Raw genomic sequence first — 21,268 nt, 5'->3', positions numbered from 1 at the left:
GCTTCTCAGCAGCCTCTCTAAGAAAGGCACACAGCTAAAGGAAACACCAGTATGTGTCTCCCAGCAGAAGGAAAGAAATGGAAAGAGACATTTACTACCATGCCATTGAAATAACCTTATGGAAGGGCTAAGACGTTCTATATTTTCTAATAACCGAGGCCCAACAACCAATTAAGGAAATGGTGATTTTTAAACGTCTCGAACTAAGAACAAAGTTCTTCACATTTTATATCTGATAAATTGTTTTAAATCAAAGTTCTACTCATTGCAAAAAGAACATAAATCCAGAAATCTGAATGTTAATACAGCACTTCTGATTTGTGCTTAGTTCAGCAATCATAAAGTCGTCTGACTGTGGCTGATTTATACTCCCTCAGAAACATTCACTAATTTAGATCCAGGTTCATTCCTTTTATCAGAGAGAAAAATGATTAGATGAATGACAGCTGGGAATTATTCAGGAAATAAGTTACAAAAGACGCACCAGTGCTAGTTTGTGAGTGAACAAACTATTAAGAACTAAGGGAACAATGAAACTGGAAGCCCGAGAGAAATATCTAGACCCTACTGGTAATCCGAATCATAACTTACTACAATTTTATAAAAACATTATAAGAATCAATCTCTAGTTCTATAATCCTACAAACAGCTATTGACAATACTTGACAGAGACACAGTTGCTCTATAAATGCATCAGATAAAGCCAGGCTAAAAAAAATCAAGCCTTGTGTAAAAGAGTTACAAATCTAAATTGCATACTTTGTAAGAAGAATACTTGCAGATACCATACTGGTAATATTTTCTCCTCCAAAGCAGAGCAGAAAAGATCTCATTACCAACTTAATAGATGTTGCGAAAGGGTTAGGAAATAACATTAACAGTTAACGAAAATACTAATACTCTTGATCTAGTACCCCTACTGTACACAGACTGAAGGATAACTTCTTACCTGGAAATTAGTTTCTGTGCCTCAGAACCATCAGTACAGAACACAACTTTCTCTCCAACCCGCCTGTCAAGGCAAAGCCAGCAAATCACTTGCCAAGATCGTCGTCATTGGAACAGTGAGAGTTTTAAACACACAAAACAAAGGAACCAAAATTTGCCACATCTATCAGAAAGGTAACCTAATCTAAAGTCCTTTATAGGAATGTGCGTGAAGAGGAAAGGGGCTATGCTATGGAAAAATTCTGGACTGCTGGATAAGATGCACAGAAACTAAATAACACTTACTTGAGAATCCTGAATGAGCTGGACTCTTGAAAATAAACGCTAACAATGAGCAAGAGTTACCAATTTTACTCCACGGCATAGCCTCTGAGACAGTAAAAGCATTAAGATCTCTAAAACCTAAAAATGAGACGGGAGTACAGCAAACACTTTGGAACAAAGTGTTTTGTGAACAAGTTCATGGATTACCAAGTCATTACCTTAAGATATTTCAGGCAGGAGAAGCCCAAACGCAAGCTCACCGTGCTTAAAATCAAAAAGCTTCAGCCAATTGCTGTACATAGTACAAATGATTTCCAGATGTTATAACAATCAAAACATGGAAAGATATTGACTAGTGAAATGAAATAGAGTTTCAGACATAGATTACAAATGAAATATATGATCCATATTAACTAGATTAGTTACCAAAAAAGGGGGCTTAGAAAATTAATCACACCATATGCAGAACTTAAGGGAACAATGTGAGTCTCCATCACCCCAGGAAAAAGGTATTTATGTATATAAAATATTCTGCGTATTTGTGGTGCAGTACAGACAAAGACAAGCATAAAACAAACTATGTAAATGTGGAGAGAATTTTATATGCAGCACAGGTAGAGCCATGTCATTTCCAAGATATTACAGTAAGTCTACACAGCAAAGTTATTTCCAAACAACAGCTGTTATTTCGAATAACTATCCGAGTGTCTACATGACGCAACCAGTATTTCAAAATAAATTCAAAATAGCATCAGTCTTATTTCAAAATTGGTAAACCTCATTTGATGAGGAATAGCACCTATTTCGAAATAGCTATTTTAAAATAGGTGCTGTTAAGACAGAGAATAAAGCCTATTTCAAAATAAGCCATAGTGCGTCCAGTGGCCGTATTTCAAAACAGGAGCATTGCATTTAGGCGTTACACTTTAAAATACCTAAGTGCTATTTAAAAATGCATTTTTCTGTGTAGTATTGTTATTTCTAAATAAGCTATTTCAGAATACCTATTCCAGAACATGGCTGCTGTGTAGACATAAGGTAATATGCTTTATTGGACCAACTAGAGTAATTAAACTAAAATCCCTGGAAGCTGCATGGAAACTGTTTAAAGACACCATACTAGAGGCCCAACTTAAATGTATACCCCAAATAAAAAAACACAGTAAGAGACCTAACAAAGAACCACCATGGCTAAACAGCCATGTTAAAAAGGCAGTGAGAGAGAAAAGGGCAGCTTTTAAAAAGTGGAAGTCAAATCCTAGTGAGGAAAATAGAAAGGAACATAAACACTCCCAAATTAACTGTCATAATGTAGTAAGAAAAGCCAAAAAAGAGTTTGAGGAACAGCTAGCCAAAAATTCAAAAAACAATAGTAAAATGTTTTTTAAATACATTAGAAGCAGGAAGCCTGCTAAAAAAGCAGTGGGGCCCTTGGATGATAAAGATATAAAAGGAGCGATCAAGGAAGACAGTGCCATTGCGGAGCGATTAAATGATTTCTTTGCTTCAGTCTTCACGGCTGAAGATGTTACAGAGGTTCCTAAATCTGAGCCAGCCTTTTTAGGCAACAAATCTGAGGAACTCACTCAGATTGAAGTGACATTAGAGGAGGTTTTGGAATTAATTGATAAGCTGAATAGTAACAAGTCTCCAGGACCAGACGGCATTCACCCAAGGGTTCTGAAAGAACTCAAATGTGAAATTGCGGAGTTATTAACAGTGGTTTGTAACCTATCCTTTAAATCCACTTTGGTACCAAATGACTGGAAGACGGCCAATATAACACCAATATTTAAAAAAGGCTCTAGAGGAGATCCTGGCAATTATAGACCGATAAGTTTAACATCAGTACCAGGCAAATTAGTAGAAACACTAGTAAAGAGTAAAATTGCAAGGCACATAGAAGAGCACGAATTGTTGGGCAAAAGTCAGCATGGTTTCTGCAGAGGGAAGTCGTGTCTGTCTAATCTATTAGAATTCTTTGAAGGGGTTAATAAACATGCGGACAAGGGGCACCCAGTGGACATAATATACCTAGATTTCCAGAAAGCCTTTGACACGGTCCCACACCAAAGGCTTTTATGTAAATTAGGTGGCCATGGGATAGGAGGAAAGGTCCTTTCATGGATCGGGAATTGGTTAAAAGACAGAAAACAAAGGGTTGGAATAAATGGTAAATTTTCACAATGGAGGGGGGTAACTAGTGGTGTTCCCCAGGGCTCAGTCCTGGGACCGATCCTGTTCAACTTGTTCATCAATGATCTAGAAAATGAGGTAAGCAGTGAGGTGGCAAAGTTTGCAGATGACACCAAGTTGTTCAGGACAGTCAAAACCAAAACAGATTGTGAAGAACTACAAAAAGATCTCAGCAAACTGAGTGATTGGGCAGCAAAATGGCAAATGAAATTTAATGTGGGTAAGTGTAAGGTAATGCATGTTGGAAAAAATAACCCAAATTACACGTACTACATGATGGGGTCAAATTTTGCTACGACAGATCAGGAAAGGGATCTTGGAGTTATAGTGGATAGTTCTCTGAAGACATCCACGCAGTGTGCAGCGGCAGTTAGTAAGGCAAATAGGATGTTAGGAATTATTAAAAAAGGGATCGATAATAAGACAAAAGATATCATACTTCCCCTATATAAAACTATGGTACGCCCACATCTCGAGTACTGCGTGCAGATGTGGTCTCCTCACCTCAAAAAAGATATATTGGCATTAGAAAAGGTTCAGAAAAGGGCGACTAAGATGATTAGGGGCTTGGAAAGGGTCCCATATGGGGAGAGGCTAGAGAGACTGGGACTTTTCAGTTTGGAAAAAAGGCGATTGAGGGGCGATATGATAGAGGTATATAAAATCATGAGTGGTGTGGAGAAAGTGAATATAGAAAAATTATTTACCTTTTCCCATAATACAAGAACTAGGGGACACCAAATGAAATTGATGGGTAGTAGGTTCAAAACTAATAAAAGGAAATTTTTCTTCACACAGCGCACAGTCAACCTGTGGAACTCCTTGCCCAAGGAGGCTGTGAAGGCCAGGACTCTATTAGGGTTTAAAAAAGAGCTTGATAAATTTTTGCAGGTTAGGTCCATAAATGGCTATTAGCCAGGGATAAAGTATGGTGCCCTAGCCTTCAGAACAAGGGCAGGAGATGGATGGCAGGAGATAAATCACTTGATCATTGTCTTCTGTTCTCCTTCTCTGGGGCACCTGGCATTGGCCACCGTCGGCAGATGGGATGCTGGGCTTGATGGACCTTTGGTCTGACCCAGTATGGCCATTCTTATGTTCTTATATGTTCTTATGTTCTAACTTCTGCTGGTAAGAGAGACAAGTTTTACAGCTATACAGAGCTCTTCCTCCATGAATTTAGTGACACCTACAGACTGTGCCTCATCCCTCCATCCAAATCTGAACAAATTTTGTTACTCAATCTTTCTGTTTATTTAATCCTACTCTTACCCCTATCAAACATTACAGAATACAAGGAGGATTATTTAAAAAAAATATTTAAACTGAACTGCCTTGCATGCTACTGGATCATGTTTTACACAATCTCCACAGAAGATGCTACAATGAGAACAGAAACAAGTAAGGCAAAAACAACTTAAGACACCCTATATGTGTATGACATATAAGGTGACAGCAACAAAAACCTCAGAACTTCTGGATCAAAAACTGTGAACAGAAATAAAGAACAAGTTTCCTTAATTGAAAAAGCTGTAGCTGACAAACCCATATATGTCCACTAGCTATTAGAAGGACATACACATTATTTAGGGTGAGTATACAAGGAAATGCAACAAGCATGTATATATTAACATGAGGTTCCTTTCCTGAAGAACCTTCCTTATATCATGTTCAAACATACATCAGGTTTAGGAAATTTATTAGTCTGCACATTTTTCTAAGACACACAAAATGCAAATATGGTATAACATCACTAGAGAATGTAAAAAGCTATCTTCTGTGCTTATATTGTGTGCGTTACCAAAGTAACAGAGCTCCTCACTTTAAAAAAAAAAAAAAAAAGTGTACACCCTCCCATCTTTCTATAAGGGAGGGCAGTGCTATAGCTCTGTAGCCAGACATGAACCCCCCCACTTGGCCTTTTCTTCCTCTCCCCCGCACTGGGAGAGACAGAGAGAGAAATAAGCAGGGGAGACAGGTAGCCTTTGATGTCCTGGGAACGCAGGTGTGCTGTCTCACCCAGCCTCTCTATTATATACAAAAACCAGGCAGTGAATGGGCTAGCTAATGGCTGCCCTTCTGGCTGATCTCGGTAATTGACACGCCTTGATCACTTCCCCAGGAAGAACCGGGAACCCCGCCCATCACCTCCAAAGGTGCCCACTTGTCCACAATTCACAGGTGCAAATTGAGCCTTGCACCTTCCCTGGGAAACCTGGGGTTCAAAACATTCCTCCCAATTGGCCACTTAAGACCAGGAAGAAGCGTACGTGACAAAAGCAGTATAAAGGGACTTGGCAGAAAACCCTTTGAGTTTTCAATCACCTACACCTGCTGGTCAGGTCTGAAATTAACTCCCGAGACTGGGGACGCCTGGTTCGTATCTACTTCTTCCCGAGGGATTGAGAGAGAGATTCTGGGTCACACTGGATCTAGGAGGGAGGGGTAAGAATTACACCTGTATTACACTTCTTTCCTATACGAATTGAGGGAAAGACTCTGGTTCCACCAGGTCTAAGAGGCAGGGGTGAAAATCACACCTGCAACTTGCCTTTCTTGTGTACACATTACTTGTATTAGTTTAAGCTAGCTAGTTTGTCTAAAACTCTTCTTAAGTTAAATTGTGTTGTTTCCCCTTTAAAAACTGCGAGTACTAACTTGTACTTTAATCATTTGTCTTAGTTAAATTGTTTCTATCTTTGTATAAATAAAAAGTAACTGTTAAAGCCTCTTTAACTGTAATTTTCCTCTTGCTGCTGTACCCGAACTAAACACAAACCAAAGAACCCAGCCTGCCCTGGCTGCTTAGCGTAGCTGCTGGTGTGGCATCACCCCCCTTTGCCCCACCAGACCTTTCGCTGGCACCTGGGCATCAGCTCACAAGCTCCTAATCTGGAAACAACACAGACTTTATGATTTGCCTGTGATCACCAAGGAGGTCTGAGGCAGAGAAGGAAACTGAAACCAGTTCTCCCAAATTCTGGGCTAGTATCTAAAACAATGGAACATTCTTCCTCTCTTCCAACTCTCCTTCAAAACCTTAATTTACAGATCTATTTTTGAATAGTAGAATAATAGAAAGGTTGGGCTAGGATGGACCTGAAAGGTCAGCTAATCCAGCCCCCTGCACTGCAGCAAGACCTAGTAAACCCAGACCATCCTCTCACAAATGTTTGTCTAACCTGGCCTTAAAAAGCTCCAATCATGAGGATTCCACAATCTCCAGTGCTTAACCACCTTTAAGCCATGGCTACACAAGCACCCCCCCACCCCGTTTGAAAGGGGGATGCTAATGAGCCACTTCAGCAGATGCTAATGAGGCGCTGCCATGCATATGCAGCACCTCATTAGCATAATAGTAGCCACACCCATTTCGAAAGTGCCGGTTTTGAAACACATGCTGCCAGTGTAGACAGGGGCCTTTTGAAAGGACCCCCAGACTTCAAAACCCCTTCTTCCCATTTGGCTTTGGGAAGTAGGGGCTATCAAAATCCAGGTGTCCTTTCAAAAGGCCCCTGTCTACGCTGGAAGCCTGTGTTTTGAAAGCAGCACTTTCAAAATGCATGCAGCTGGCATTATGCCAATGAGGCACTGCATATGCATGAAAGCACCTCATTAGCATCCCCCTTTCGAAAGGAGAGTGCTACTGTAGCCACCGCCTTCTAGTTACAAAGTCCTCCCTAAAAACTAACCCTAAGTGTCTCTTGCTGCAGATTAAGCCCATTACTACCTCTCCTATGTCCAGTGGACATAGAAAATGGATTAGTCCTCTTTATAACAGTTCTTAACATATCTAAAGACTTATCAAGTCCACCTCCCCCCCACCCCAGTCTTCTTTACTCAAGACTAAGTTTTCCTCATGGGACGGGTTTTCTAAATCTTGTTATTTTCATTATTTTCCTCAGGACTCATTTCAATTGGTCCACACATTTCTGAAAGTGCAGTGCTCAAAACAGAACACAGGACTCCAGCTGAGCCTTACTAGCGACAAGTAGAGAGAGACAGTTGCCTCTCTTGGTTGTTTACATCTGGCTCTCCTGCTGATACACCCCAGAATGATACTAGCCTGTTTAGCAACTGCATCACAATATTGGCTCATATTCAATTAGTGGTCCCGCGTACCCACCAAATCCCTGTCAGCAGTAATACTGCCCAGACAATTACTTCCCATTTTTGTAGCTGTGCATTTATTTTTTCCTTCTTAAGTACAGTCCTTTGCCGTTACCTTTATTGAATTTCATCATGTAGCTTTCAAACCAATTCTCCAATTTGTCAAGGTGCTAGGAGGGGGGAAATTTTGATATCACAGCACCAAATCACACCCTGAGACTACTGCCCACAGCTGGAATACCAATTAGGCTACTCATCACTGAAAGCAACTACAAAGGCAGTTTCTGAAGCCTTAAGACAACTAACACACATGGAGGAGAGATGGGAAATGAGTACATACAACCTGTGCCCTGCAGACTTGACCCGTCTGCCAAAACAGACAGATTTGGAAGATTGAAAGTCTAGCAATAGTTCTGGATTTTTTTGTTTAGTTAATATAACACAGCTTGGTCATTAAAAACAACCTGAGCCTGCATTACAATCCTATCAAAGCGTAGACACTTGACACCTCTTAAATTCCTCGGTGGATGGAAGTCTGGCTTCTGGATGTCTACAGAAATCCACTAGACATTGGGTAAACATGAATCTGGGAGTTATTTGGAGTGCCTTACTAACCTGATACAGACCTGTATAAATGCTCAAGACTACATAAAGAAGACTTAAGATACTTTGTTTGCCCACTTGCATCAGCCATTGGTGGCACGTGCTCTCTCCCTACTGATTTATTTCCTCCCACCGCTTCACAAAGAGTAAAGCTACGAAGGACTTTGAATTCAGCGAACCCCCAGGTAACAGAGGTCTTTTTGAATTCTAATCCTATCCTCCAAAGTACTAGGACATAATCCCAACAAACCCTTCCAGCTCGGGGTCATCAGCAAATTTTAAAAGTATATTTTCCACTCCATTATCCACGTCATTAATTGAATAGTGCCAGACTCCTGTGGACACCACAAGATCAGTTGCCCCACAGCTTGATGATAAACCATGGTCAACCGCTCTCTGAACAGTCCATCAGTTTCAAAGAATGAAGTTAGATTGGCTGGCTCTGACTTACAACTCTGTGAGACTTCAGGTACTTACAAACCATTGTACTCTGAAGTTAGCAACCAAAGAGTTTCCGGCAATCGCAGGAAATTCCAAAAAGGCAGAAATGGGTCTTATTGGGCATGTGCTGCTGGGAGCACCCCAGCCAGGGGCTCCTACCTGTTTCTCCTGGCCAACTGGAGAAGGAAAATTGCTCTCTCTCGGCACAGCTACAAAAGGCACTGCACTACCGACCCCACATCCAGCTGCAGGAACCCCAAGTTGCTGCCTAGTCAACAGCATCCTGGAGCTCCTAACTCTTTACTATGCTTTATTCTTTACTTATATTTTAATGAAAAAGTAAATGTTTATTTTAAAAAGACGTTAAGGCAGGAATGACCTAAAATAAAACTGGGAAGGTATGAAAGACCAATCAGATTCCTCAAAGGGGTACAGTCATCTGGAAAGGTTGAGAGCCACTAGTTTAGATCACACTTGTTATTTGGTTGATACAATCCAATTATAGAATATGTAACCAGTCTGTGGTTTGTGCCCGGTTTCCTGGCAGTCTGCCCTGATGTTTGTACCCATGCTGCTCATGAGCTATTCTAAAACAGCTTGAGTATAATGTCAAAGTAAAGCCACCAGGTCATACTTATTTTCACTCTTTCCCTGGCCTAATAACTATCCCTTGTCTATCAGCAGCAATTCATAACGAGAAGGGATAATCACCGGTCCAGAGAAAGAATAAAAATGACTACAACCTGATCGCTAAGAAAATTCATCTGGGACATGGGAAACCCAGGTTGAAGTCTCTGATTCAATGAATGACTATGCACAACAGAACAGCCCCAGCAAGTACAACAGTTAAAACGTATTCAGACAGCCATAGCTCATCAATGTACTATACAAATACCAGATAAAGTTTTTATAAAAATTTAAATGAATAAAAAATGCAAATGGATTAAAGAAAACTGGCTGGCATTCAACAGCGGATGAGGTATTTATATTTTCTGAGCATAGCCGAAAAGCTGTAAAGCAAATCTAAACTAGGGCTTAGCTACACATAGTGCTGCAGCAGTGCAGATGCACAGATGACTACTGTAAGTAATATAATATAGAAGTAATAATAACAACAGCAATAATAATAATAATAATAATATATGGAGATACACATCTCATAGAACTGGAAGGGACCTCAGGAGGACATCGAGTCCAGTCCCCTGCCCTCTTGGCAGGACCAAGCACCATCCCTTTTTTTTAAAATAAAATTTATTTGCCCTAGATCCATAAATGGCCCCCTCAAGGACTGAGCTCACAACCCTACATTTGACAGGACAGTGCTCAAACCACTAACCGAGCCCTCGCCCCTCAAAGTCTAGTGAAGATATTCTGACAGGAGAGAACTCTTTATGAGAAGTGGCAGGTATGCCAGGCTACCTTACTAAGGGCTTGTCTTCACTACAACTACAGTGATCAATCCACAGGCCGTTGATTTATTATGTCTGCTTACTGGCACAGGAATCATTTAGACAAATTTCAGAAACAGGTATGTTTCTCAGATAAGCTGTGGAGGCTGCCTGAGGTCTTGAGGAATAAGCCTTAATCTGCACCAAAGAACCTAAATCGGCTTATTCCTACTTAATGTCATTAGACACCTACTTAGATCATCTCTGGATAGATACTGTTTGACCTTTTCATGTATCTGGCTATGAGAATAGGTCCATTTTCCTTCTGTGTAAGTCAAGCTTGCCTGAGAAGTTTCAGACCACACCAACTCAGGTGCTCTTTGAGGGGCCTGACTTTCCAAAGCAGTCCCCAATGCCCAAGCTGGCTTCCCAGCCAGCTCAAGGTGCCCTGCTTCACTTTTAGGTCTATGTCATCTTCTTGAAGGACTTAGAAAGTGTCTTTCCTCAGTGCATCTTTTCCCAAGGCACAATAAATATCTATCTTCACCAATTTAAAAATAAGTACAAAATGAATAATTCAAACAAGTCTCCCAAAGGAATCCAAAAACAGCCTTTAAACAAACTACTACACGTAAATGGAATGTAGCAGACAGGCTGAGGAAACACCATTTAATAAACTAGAAAGACGAGAAACAGCAAATGCTGACATGTGCCATCACTCTGCTCAAGTGTAACAAAACCTGGACTATATATTACAAAACTGACATATGTCTATCTAAGGAATAAGGCACAGTAATGCACACTGCAGAAATACCTTTTACTTCTTTCAGATAATATTCAGAGCTTTGGGATGGAAAAAACAAATCAGATCCATTGGATAAAAGATTTTTTTCTGAACTTCTGCCTTTAGAAACAAGTACTGTAAATGTAACCCACACACTTATGTGTGATTCGCTGTCCCGGGGGTGGTACTCAGACCACTTCACAGAGGAAAACTAAGCATTCTGTACAGCCTAAGCTGAAAGGCAACCAGCTTTTAGCTTGAATGTAGAGGCACCTGCCCTAAGTTCCAGAGGTCCCAGGTTTGAGTCTGCCTATGGGCAGTTACATAAACAGGCTTCATAGAGGACAAAAACTGAAAATTCAAAAAGCCATCAGAAACAAAAGGACAACTGTAATTGCAAGCATTGTTATTACATAACCCAAGACTTAAAGCAAGCGTGTTATTTGTTACAAAGGAAGGTTTCTTGCCATCATTCTTTGTAACTATAAACAGAACTGCAAACTTTATTCCTCATAATAAAACACGCCAACTGTTTCAAAACAAGCAAGCAGAAGTACTGTCAAACCGATACATTGCTGTTTTTCATGCCATATAAAGCCAGCAAATGTAAGAGGATTCGCCATACCAAAAGTACTAGCTGCCTCTGCTGATGTTACCCGCTTCATTGGCTTCTCAAAGGCTACCAGTGGTTTTGGAAATCTGGATGCTAAATATTTTTAAAAGCCAAAAAAAAAAGAAAAGGGAACATGTAATTCTCTAGCAGCCTTTATTATTGAAAGCATTCCAACTTCCATGATTTACCAGCCAGCCAGCCAGCACTGGGCCTTTATAGCTGATGTAGAGACCTAACCCTGTACACAAAACTCTAATCGATTGCCACATCACTGTGTTTAATAAGATGTTTTTATGACAGTAAAGTCTGCAGCATCAGGCTCTGAGAATTTCTAGATGTAAACAGATAACTCAGACGCTATACCAAATTCAGAAGCAGACTCACTGCAGGACGGAACGCCAGGCAAAAATCAGACAAACAGGTCATGAAATTAGTTGATTTGAACTAAAGAGTTTTGTTGCTGAACCTAGTGCAAAAACGGGCAGCTATGTATCTCAGGTTAATACAGTAGTGCCTCAATTTACACGAGGGTTCTGTTCCCACGCACCCTTGCATGACTGGAATTTCATGTAAGTTGGGGAGTGGCTTCTTTTCCTGGCAGAATGCACCTTCTGCAGCAGGAGCACCTGGAGCTCCTTTTGAAAGGCAAGTCTTGGGGTTGGGGGGGGCAGATGGGGAGGGATAAGCCTGGCAGTGGATTGGGGCTGAAAGGAGGGCAGGGGGGAGGAGTTGAGCCAGAGCCGTGAGGGCAGCTGAACCAGAGACATGTGCGGGGGAGTTGAGCTGGAGCTGTGATTGGGTGGTGAGCTGGGCCATGGGGGATTTCAACCAGGGCCAGGGAGGTGTGAATCAGTGCCATGCGCCAGGGGTTTCAACCAGGGCGAGAGGTTGAACCGGAGCCATACAGGGGGTGTGCACCCATTGGGGGTTGAACCAGGGCCAAGGGGGTTGATCTGGACCTACAAGCAGGGGTGGTGAGCCAGAGCCACACTCTGGTTGTAAGTGGGGCTGTGGATGGCTTGAACCAGGGCCGAGGAGGTTGAGATGAGGCTGGGTGTGGGGAAAGGATTCTGAGTTGTGCTTAACTCGCATTAAAGTGAGTTAAGTTCAACTTGAAATCATACATTGAGGGTTTACCAGACTGTTTTAAATGATTAAATGCTTCCTTTTGTAATTTAGACTATTAAACCTCACCCCACTTAACACTACTTATCAACAACCTCACCTAGACCCTTTCTATAAGAAGCTCTGTTTTCACAGTTTATATACATGGAACATACCTCAGTATATGGTCCTAAACAAAATAAATGCAATGTTAGGTTTGCAAGTTTAAACACAACACAATTCAGGAAATTAAATTTCCATTTGTCGTGACTATTTTAACTTGCTATATGGCACACAGTATAAATATTAAGGTAAACATTCAATCTCACAAAAATACATTTGAACCTCTTTAAGCTGGGTGTCGCTGATCCTGAAACATGCATGGTTTGGACCCCCACATGGCTAAAGTCCCAGTGCTCACTCCCCAAGCCTTGCGGGCTGAATCCAGGCAAGCCACAGGCAGGATTTGGCCCATAGGATCTGCCTGATGGGGGTGTGGGGGGAGGAAGTGTCTCTGCACACTGCCACTCCTCCTACCCCATACTGGGGGAACTGCAGCGCAGCAAAGTGCTTGTCTAGAGGCTTCCTGAACCCCTACCATCACAAGTCACAGCTAATGGAGCATGGGGGGGAAGGGGGAATGGAGCCACCTGTGCCCCAGGGAGCAGGATGCAAGGTAAGCACCCTGGCCTCAGCCCCCTCAAACCAAGATCCCATACCCCTATCTTCTCCATGCACCCTCTCACCCTCCCAAACCCCATCCCACTGCTCCGCCAGTTTTCCTATAAACTGAGCACTTGAGCAGCCACCCAAGGAAGATTTAAATACCTTCACAGCTGACTAGTGGAATGCCCACAGCTAGCAGCAAGCGCTTCTACTGATGATGCACATTTGCAAATAACAAAATTTATTCTGCACATGGATGGAAAAATTAGAGAGGACACTGCCCTGCACCCTACCTCCCTCCTAGACCGTGCACCCCAAAAACTGCTTAAATACAGGGCATTAATGATTTCTCTTGTGTCATGTTATACATGTAGGCTATGGTTACACTAGCAAGTTTTGTCAACAAAACTGGTGCAATGTCCACACACAAAATGCATTTTGTTGACAAAACTCAGCACTTTTGCCAGCAGCATTCTGCTCGTGAGCCATGAGGCATAACGCTGCTGTTGACAGATTCTGTCGACAAAAGAGATGGGGGACACTCTGGAGGGCCTTCTCTGGCCAGATAGGCATCCAGAACAATAGGCAGCCCTGTCTGCTGTGCTTCCGGGTGCCTGTTTCGTCGACAGAACAGCCAAGCAGACCAACCACTCTGTCGACAGAGCGGAGCGCTCTTCCGATTGGGTTGTGTGTGTGGCTGCACTCTGTCAACAGAAGTTTTGTCAGGAAATCTCTTTTGATGGTGACTTCTGTCAACAGATTGCCGTAGCGTAACTGTACCCATAGAGTATTCTATAATGGTTTGTACATACAAAAGCTTTAGAAATAGACTGTTTGCCCTTCATTATGGAGAACATCCATGGTCCAGAAAACTTTAAAATCTGGCATAGCCTATTTCCAAGGTTGCTGAATTAAAGACGTTCCAGTGCACTGCATGTATAATGAGGGTAAGATAACATTCTTATAAGAAATTTAAAATTAAGTTTCCCAACTATTCACATTTGCAATTTTATAGTTGGGTTGACATTGGGGTTTGCATATTTTAAAATAAAGTTTAAAACCACTCAAACCACTAAACTATCCCTCTGCGCTAGCATCTTGTCAACGTCTTGCTGTGCAATGAGAAGCTGCACCAAACATACAACATTACCACATTCATATTGACAAATAGGCTCAATCCAGATTAAAAATAAACATGAAGCTGGTAGATCAGGGAAAATAATTGGAAGATGTGGTGAAAATATCTCTCTCTATGGCTATGTCTGCACTAGCCCATCTATCACTGGATAGGAATAAGGGGATTTTGAAGTTCCTGAGGTCCTTTTGAAAAGGTCCCCGTCAGGACGAGCCGCGCGGCAGCAGAAAGTGGCAATTTCGAAGAGCCATGACTGGCGGCATGCTAATAAGGTGCTGAATATGCATTTCAGCACTTCATTAGTAATCTTCAAAATGGACATTTGTATGGCCATTTCGAAGATTTGGCCTACTGTAGACACGGCCCGTATGTATGTCTACACAGCATAGGAAAAACTGCGGCTGACCCGTGACAGCCAATTCAAGCTTGTGGGGCCTCAGGCTGCAAGCCTGTTTCCTTACTGTGCGGGCTTCTGGGCTCAGGGATCATCCCATCCTGCAGGGTTCCTATGAGTCTGCACCTGGAAGTATACACAACAGTAATGGGCAACCTAGGCTAGTGAATGAGCTGCATTAGTGGCCCTCCTTCATCTCAGTGGACCAGAAGACTGTAGTAGTCAAAACAGTTTTCCTGGATAGGGTAGCTTTGCTAACTGTGCTTGGGTACCTAGAATTCATTGGAATGGGCCAATTTTAACTGTAGCAACACTGTGATTGGCTGTAGAGTGACCAAACGGCTCTCTCAGTCAATGTTGTATGACATCAGACACACCTCACTTAACATGCCCTCACTTCAGTGCATCTCCCTTTAGTAACACTGATAGGAGAAAAAAAAAACAAAAAAAACAACATGTGGATGGAATCCAGCAGAATCTGGTGATCCTGTGCATGGACAATGGCAAACGAAACATTTTGCAGGCCACACAGAGAACCCAATAGGTCACAGGTTGCCCACAAAGCAATGAAACAACCCTGCAGCCTGAACCCAAGTCCACTGGTACAGGCCAGCCGTGGGTTGTCTTTGCTGAGTCAACATAACCTTAGAGAATATCTCTGCTCCATGTGAAATCAAATCAGGAGTAGTAGCATCCTTCAGTCTACATGGACTATGGGTCGCGCCCTTCGTAGTTCCGTTTGGCATCCTCATTTGCAGCGTCGGCTGTGACTGTGAAGACCCACACAAGAGTGACAGTCCTTGCTGCATCTGTTGCATATGTAATGGGTGTCTGGCAGGTCCTTGCTGTGCTTTCTGTGGGCTCACTTCTCCTTTGCTAGCTGCCTGATCCTCAACTCACCCTTCTGATGGCCCTTCTATAGTTCCTGCCTCCATCTGCTGCGATCTTCTGCCAGCTCCTCCCAGCTGTCTGGCTTGATGTCTACTTCCCTGAGGTCTCTCTTGCAAACATCTTTGTAGCGCAGCTGGGAGGTCTTTTGCCAGAGGCTAGCTCGCCATACAGGATGTCTTTTGGGATCCTTCCATCATTCATCCTGTGGACGTGGCCAAGCCAGAGGAGCCGCCGCTGCCTGAGGAGGGTGTGCATAGTTGGGATTGCAGCTTGCTCAAGGACGGTAGTGTTGGACACTCTGTCCTTCCACGATATTCCAAGGATGCGCCTGAGGCAGCGCCAAGTGGAAGACATTCAGCCTCTTTTCCTGGCAGGCGTACAGGGTCCAAGTCTCGCCGCCGTAAAAGGAGGATGCAGGCTCTGTAGACTTGCATTTTGGTGTGAGTGTACAGCTTGTTGTTATTCCACACTTTCTCGCTGAGTCTGGACAGAGTTGTGGCTGCTTTCCTGATCCTCCTATTTAGCTCAGATTCCAAGGACAGGGTGTCAGTGATGGTGGACCCGAGGTAAACGAACTCATGGACTACCTCTAACATATAGTTGTCAATGCTGATTGATGGAGAATCAGCAACCTCCTGAGCAAATACATTTGTCTTCTTTAGGCTGATGGACAACCCAAAATCAAATCAGATTCTCAGTTATCCCCAGTAACCTTTCAACAAGGAGCTAAGATCACTTGTGCTTCTGCCCCACATTACATCACTCTTCCTAGTGCTGCTCTTGTAACCGTAATCCATACTTCTGTCACATCAGTACTGGACTGTGCTCCACCTGGTGCTGCATTTTAAATCCACTGAGAAGCTTACATCAATGCAAAATGTTACAACGCACTAGTGTGCAACATGCTCCCCGTTCACCACATGCGGCGAATGGGTCAGTGGAATGTGGCAAAATGCTACTCAGTGTATGAGGAGAGCCGCACACACGGGGCACCCCTCCGGCCGCTCCATGCACGCGCCCATGTGGCTGCAGTGGTGGAAGTGGGCCCTGTAGTAGTTTCTCTGGCATGATGCCTGCGGCTCCAGCTGGGAGTCATGCAGCTCCTGCTACCCCAGTACAGCCTCAGGACCCAGTGCGGCGTCTGCAACCCCAGCAGCCCCGAATCCAGCAGTTGCAAAGCCAGCAAGTCAGGTGGAATATATGGGGGTGGGGTGGGCTGGAGGTGCCTGGCTTGGGTCAGGAGCATTTACTTAGAGTGGGGTGGGGTGGGGGTCCTGTGGCAAATGTGCAAGGATGACAAGCACAAATGTGGACATCCTTGATTTGTTACTGGACTTCACTGAACTAGACCATCCCCTTGTGACAGTATCAATCAGCACTCTGACATCTTCCCTGGCTGCGTGAGGATTTCCAGGTGGAGTTGCTGGTACTAGCATACATATATAAATCCCTAAATGATTTGAGGCCTGCCTACTTAAGAGACTGCCTCTCTCTACGCACCACACTGCCAAATACAATGCTTAGAGCTGCTCAAGCCAGATCCCTCTGAGGCTAGATTCACACTAGGGTAGAAAGTTGATTTCCAATATGCAGTTTAGCTACTCCATTAGCATACCTATAACTGACATATCAGACAACTTTCTTACCTAGTGTAGTCCAGGGCTCTTCAGGCTCATACTACACAATAGCTTGGAGTACAGGGGTCAACGGCCAAGCCCAGAGAGGTTGACTTTGCCATGTCAAGCAGCAATACTGAACTACAAAAGATCAATTTTCCCTTATCGTCTGTCCAGTAAGTATAGATTTACCCTGATTAAGTAGGAAAGGCATTTTATATGATGTCCCTTTTCTTTGGAATACACCTCCCAGTTCTTGACTCAAAATGGCCTGGATAAGTTGACCTTTCCCAGGAAGAAAAAAATTAATGAGATTTTTTTAGATAAAGGCTATTTGAGGAATAATATTTACTGAGGATGGAGTATATCTATTTTATGTGCACTGTATGGTCCACTTAGGTTTTTGTTTTTTTTTTATCATACTGTGTGAGATTCCTACTGAGTCTTTTTCTTCATGTTAATTGTGTTTATAACTAATTCTCATGAATACCCAAAGTGTAAGAGAGGCGCCCCTTGTAATTTTACAGATCTAGATCAAGTCATAATTAATTCAAATACAATAAAGATTAACATGACCTGATTGTTTTGCTCCTCTTCAATCCTCCAAATACAAGGGTAACAGGGTATGCACAGTATGGAGTTTACAGAACGGTAGTTATAGAAGGCTACCATCCTGTAACAAGCAGTAATTTAATAAACTACTTAATGCAGTCTGTTTATTTCTGTATAAATCCTCAAATATGTTGAAATTTTTAAAAAAGTCACTTGTCTTCATATTTTATTTAATAAATTATTTTGGGAACTATGCGAAAGAATCCAGCTATGCACACCTCAAGGCTTGCTGCCAAAAGCTGGCAGTAAACTCCTCAAAAGCACTGAATTTCACAAAAGATATTCATAGAGAAAGAAGTAACATTTTAAAAGACTACTACTGTTACAGAATAGTAGCCCATAAATACAGCATTCATGTACATATTCAGATAACAAAGATAAGAAAGGCACATTATTTCTTCTGTGAAACAGTGCTTCTAGGGCTACACGTTGTGGCAGTTTTCTGTTTCCTCACTGCAATATTTCCTCAAGACTTGCACTTTACATCTAAAGACCATAAAAGTGCCCTTTTCAAGAACATATATTACAATACTACCAAAGTCAGAGAGAGGCCTAGCTCAAATGGGAGTTGATTTCTTTAATAAGTTACAGTATCTTAAACATCTGCAATAATATTTTTCACGATACCTAATACAGTTAAATTTTAAACTTACAATTTTAAATTCAGTATTCTAATTAACGGGAGTTTTACTTGGTTGTTTTTTAGCGATGCATTAAATTCTGAGAACAAAAGCTGAGTGAAAATTCTAAAAAGTGGCCACCTGCATAGTATCTTCGAAAGCTTATGAAATAACTGCGTAATGCTTTAACAAAGACTAATGTTACGTTGACCAAGAACTGTAAAACCACGTCAAGGTGTTGAAGGCAGCACGCATTCTCCCAGTGCAATGTTACTGCACAAAGACAAGTTTATTTTAGATACCTTTAGTACATATTTGAAGTTATATTTTACATAACTCCCCTACTTTATTACTTTTTAGGGATTCAGATGGCATAATACAGAAGTGTGAGAAAAGTGAATTCTCACTAAAAAGGTTTCAATAGTTCATTGAATCAATGCAGTATATCAATATCCAGAGAACTCCTGTAAGTTGAGTAGACAGTGTGTGAAAAGGATTACGCAGAATCCCCTCATTCATTTTCTCGATGGTCTGTCATTTTACTTCTACTTAATGTTTCCATATAAAATAAAAAGCTCCAAAAACACAATTCCATCTAGACTGAAAACAGTTTTAATGCTTTGTTTTCTGCTTCTTTTTTGACTCCGTTTGTTCATGTGATGTGATAAAGAAACTGATCTTTGCCTGTCTCCCTTTACCAACAACCTGAAGCAACTATCAATGTAACCAGTCAGTGTAGGGCAGACTTTCATATTCATCTCACTAGAGCCCCCCTCAATGTGATCCTGGATTTTCAAGTCATTCATAGATTTTGTCTGCTTGCTCCTACAGCCTTCTTTCCAAAACCTTCTGGAGATCCCCTCCCGCTTTCTAAAGCCTTCAAAGAGGTCTTCCTCTGTTTGGGTCTTTGAGGGAGTGAGATTGGCAAGAAAGGAATCCTTCCACTACGTGTCTTGTTCCTACTTCTCTGTTTTTTTTTTTAAAGGAAAACTTTCCATGAGTAACTGTGGGCCCTGCGCAGCATCTCATTTCACTCCACAGACCAGCTGATCAAAGACGCCCTTGAAGTACACCGCCCAGCCCCACCCACCTGAGCTCAGGACTCCGCTGGGCCCTTTCCATGGCGAGCAGCTACCCCGCCCCACGGGACCCCAGCTGCAAAGCGCTGGCCCCGGGAGGTCCCAGGCTGATGTAGCACCAGGACACGCCCCGGGCCGGAGGGAGGTCGCAGGGCGCGGCGCTGCCCCCCGCCGGCCGCTCACCTTGCGCGATAGCGATGGACTCGAAGCGGTGCAGCTCCCGCAGCAGGCAGCTCCGCTCGGTGGAGTGCAGGCTGTAGATGAAGTCGCGGGCGCCCTGCGCCGTGTTCAGCGCTTCCATCGGCTCCTTCTTGGGGTGCGTGCCCAGCGCCCGCGGGCGGGAGGCCGGGGGAAGGCGCAGCCCTTCGGCCCCACCACGCAGGGTGGCCAAGCGGCGGCGGCAGCAGCGGGCGGCCCGTAGGGAGCCCGGGCAGAAGGGGGCAGCGGGGCCCCCCGGCCGCCCCAGCAGCAGCACCGCCCGGCTCAGCCACGCCGACATCAGCAGGCAGGGTGCGGCGCTAGGGAGCTACAATCCCCGCCCGCGGCAGGGCCAGGCACCATCCAGGGCAGCGCCCGGGCGCCACGAACGAACAGCCGCGGCCGGGCTCGGAGCCTTCCACCGCCAGAGAGCGAGCGAGGCTGGGGAGGGGGCGCGCTGCTCATGGGCTGCCGGCCTGGGCCGAGGCTGGCGGCTTCTCGCTCTCCGGGCAGCCGGGCGAGGGCGGCTCCGTCACAGCTCCCTGCGCCCCGCAGAGGCGCCTGGCCGCGGCACCATCCTCCTGCCCGGGGCGGCTGCAATGGGACCTCCCCGCCCCGCACAGACGCGGCACACTCCGGCGGCGCCCGCGGACAGCCAAGGGGGCGGCTCCGCGCAGGCGCCCGACCGCGGCCGGAGTAGCACAGGCACGAGAGCGCCGCGCCCGACTCGGTCTCCTGAGCGTGCGGCCGAGCTCCGCCCCCTGCCCTCCCTTGCCCCGGAGCGCGTAGGGGAGCCCGGCCCTGCCCGCCCGCGCCCTAAACAAAGCACGGGGGCTTCCACGCAGCGCCCCGGTCTCTCCGCCTGGGCACGCATCTTCCTTCCCGCTCCTCCCGGCTCAGTGCCCTGCCGCCAGCCCCTGCCCGCGGCGTTTCCCCGGCCCTCTGGGGGGCCGGAGCGGGGTTTGGTGGCACATTACATAACACCCGGCACACAGTGGGCCGCGATCTCGTGTTACTTTGTCCCGGAACTGGTAACAAGGTGGCCCAGCGTCTCCTGCCTTCCTGCTGGAGTTGTGCGCGGCTCGCCTCGCCTTGGAGCGTGCGGGGAGAGCTCCTGGGCCCCGACACCTGCTCTGAGGGCGGGCAGAGGGGTGGTGCCTGCCGCGGCCTGCCCAAGAGGGCCAGGGGTGGGGTGGGAGATGCTATGACACATCATGCTCTGGGAGAACTGGCTCCAGCAAGTGAGCATCTCCTGCACAGCTCAGCGGGAACTAGCCTGTTTGTTTTGCGTGGCTTATACAGAGAGAGGGTGTGCCAGGTTCAGACCTGAACACGTGGTTTCTGCTCTTCCCAAACCCGTGCTGCTTGGCACGCGTGAATCAGCTCAGAAGACTGTATTCGAGAAGCTGACAGATAAAAGCCAAACTTTTATGAAACAATGTTCTTTCCTTTTAGTACTGACCACATGGCTGATGAGGCAAGTATGGGTTTGTTCTGTCTGGAAGAGAGAAGATTAAGAGGGTGATCTGTATAGTCAAAACATGATACAAACATCAGCTAATTAATATGCAAATCAGTTTAGACTGGAAAACAAATAAGTCATGCT

The 21,268-nt window shown here is 44.4% G+C and overlaps 1 protein-coding gene across 2 annotated transcripts in view; it reads right to left on the bottom strand.

Moving 5' to 3' along the window:
• Window positions 1-20,790, bottom strand: part of TMEM65 (transmembrane protein 65) — a 46,422-nt gene extending 25,632 nt beyond the window's left edge. The window contains exons 1-2 of one of the 2 annotated variants that reach the window (XM_074986690.1): window positions 19,648-20,790; window positions 11,360-11,440 (exon numbers count right to left, since the gene is read on the bottom strand). In XM_074986690.1, the coding sequence (XP_074842791.1) occupies window positions 11,360-11,440; window positions 19,648-19,963 (397 nt within the window). In that variant the 5' untranslated portion in view covers window positions 19,964-20,790. The remainder of the gene's footprint in view (window positions 1-11,359; window positions 11,441-19,647) is intronic. The other variant, XM_074986689.1, reaches the window with a different exon arrangement.
• Between the last annotated feature and the right edge of the window lie 478 nt (window positions 20,791-21,268).

This window comes from Carettochelys insculpta, chromosome 2 (genome assembly GCF_033958435.1).
Source record: "Carettochelys insculpta isolate YL-2023 chromosome 2, ASM3395843v1, whole genome shotgun sequence".
NCBI lineage: Eukaryota > Metazoa > Chordata > Testudines > Carettochelyidae > Carettochelys > Carettochelys insculpta.
The sequence above is the reverse complement of the archived record's forward strand: the minus strand, read 5'-3'. Positions and strand labels throughout refer to the sequence as shown.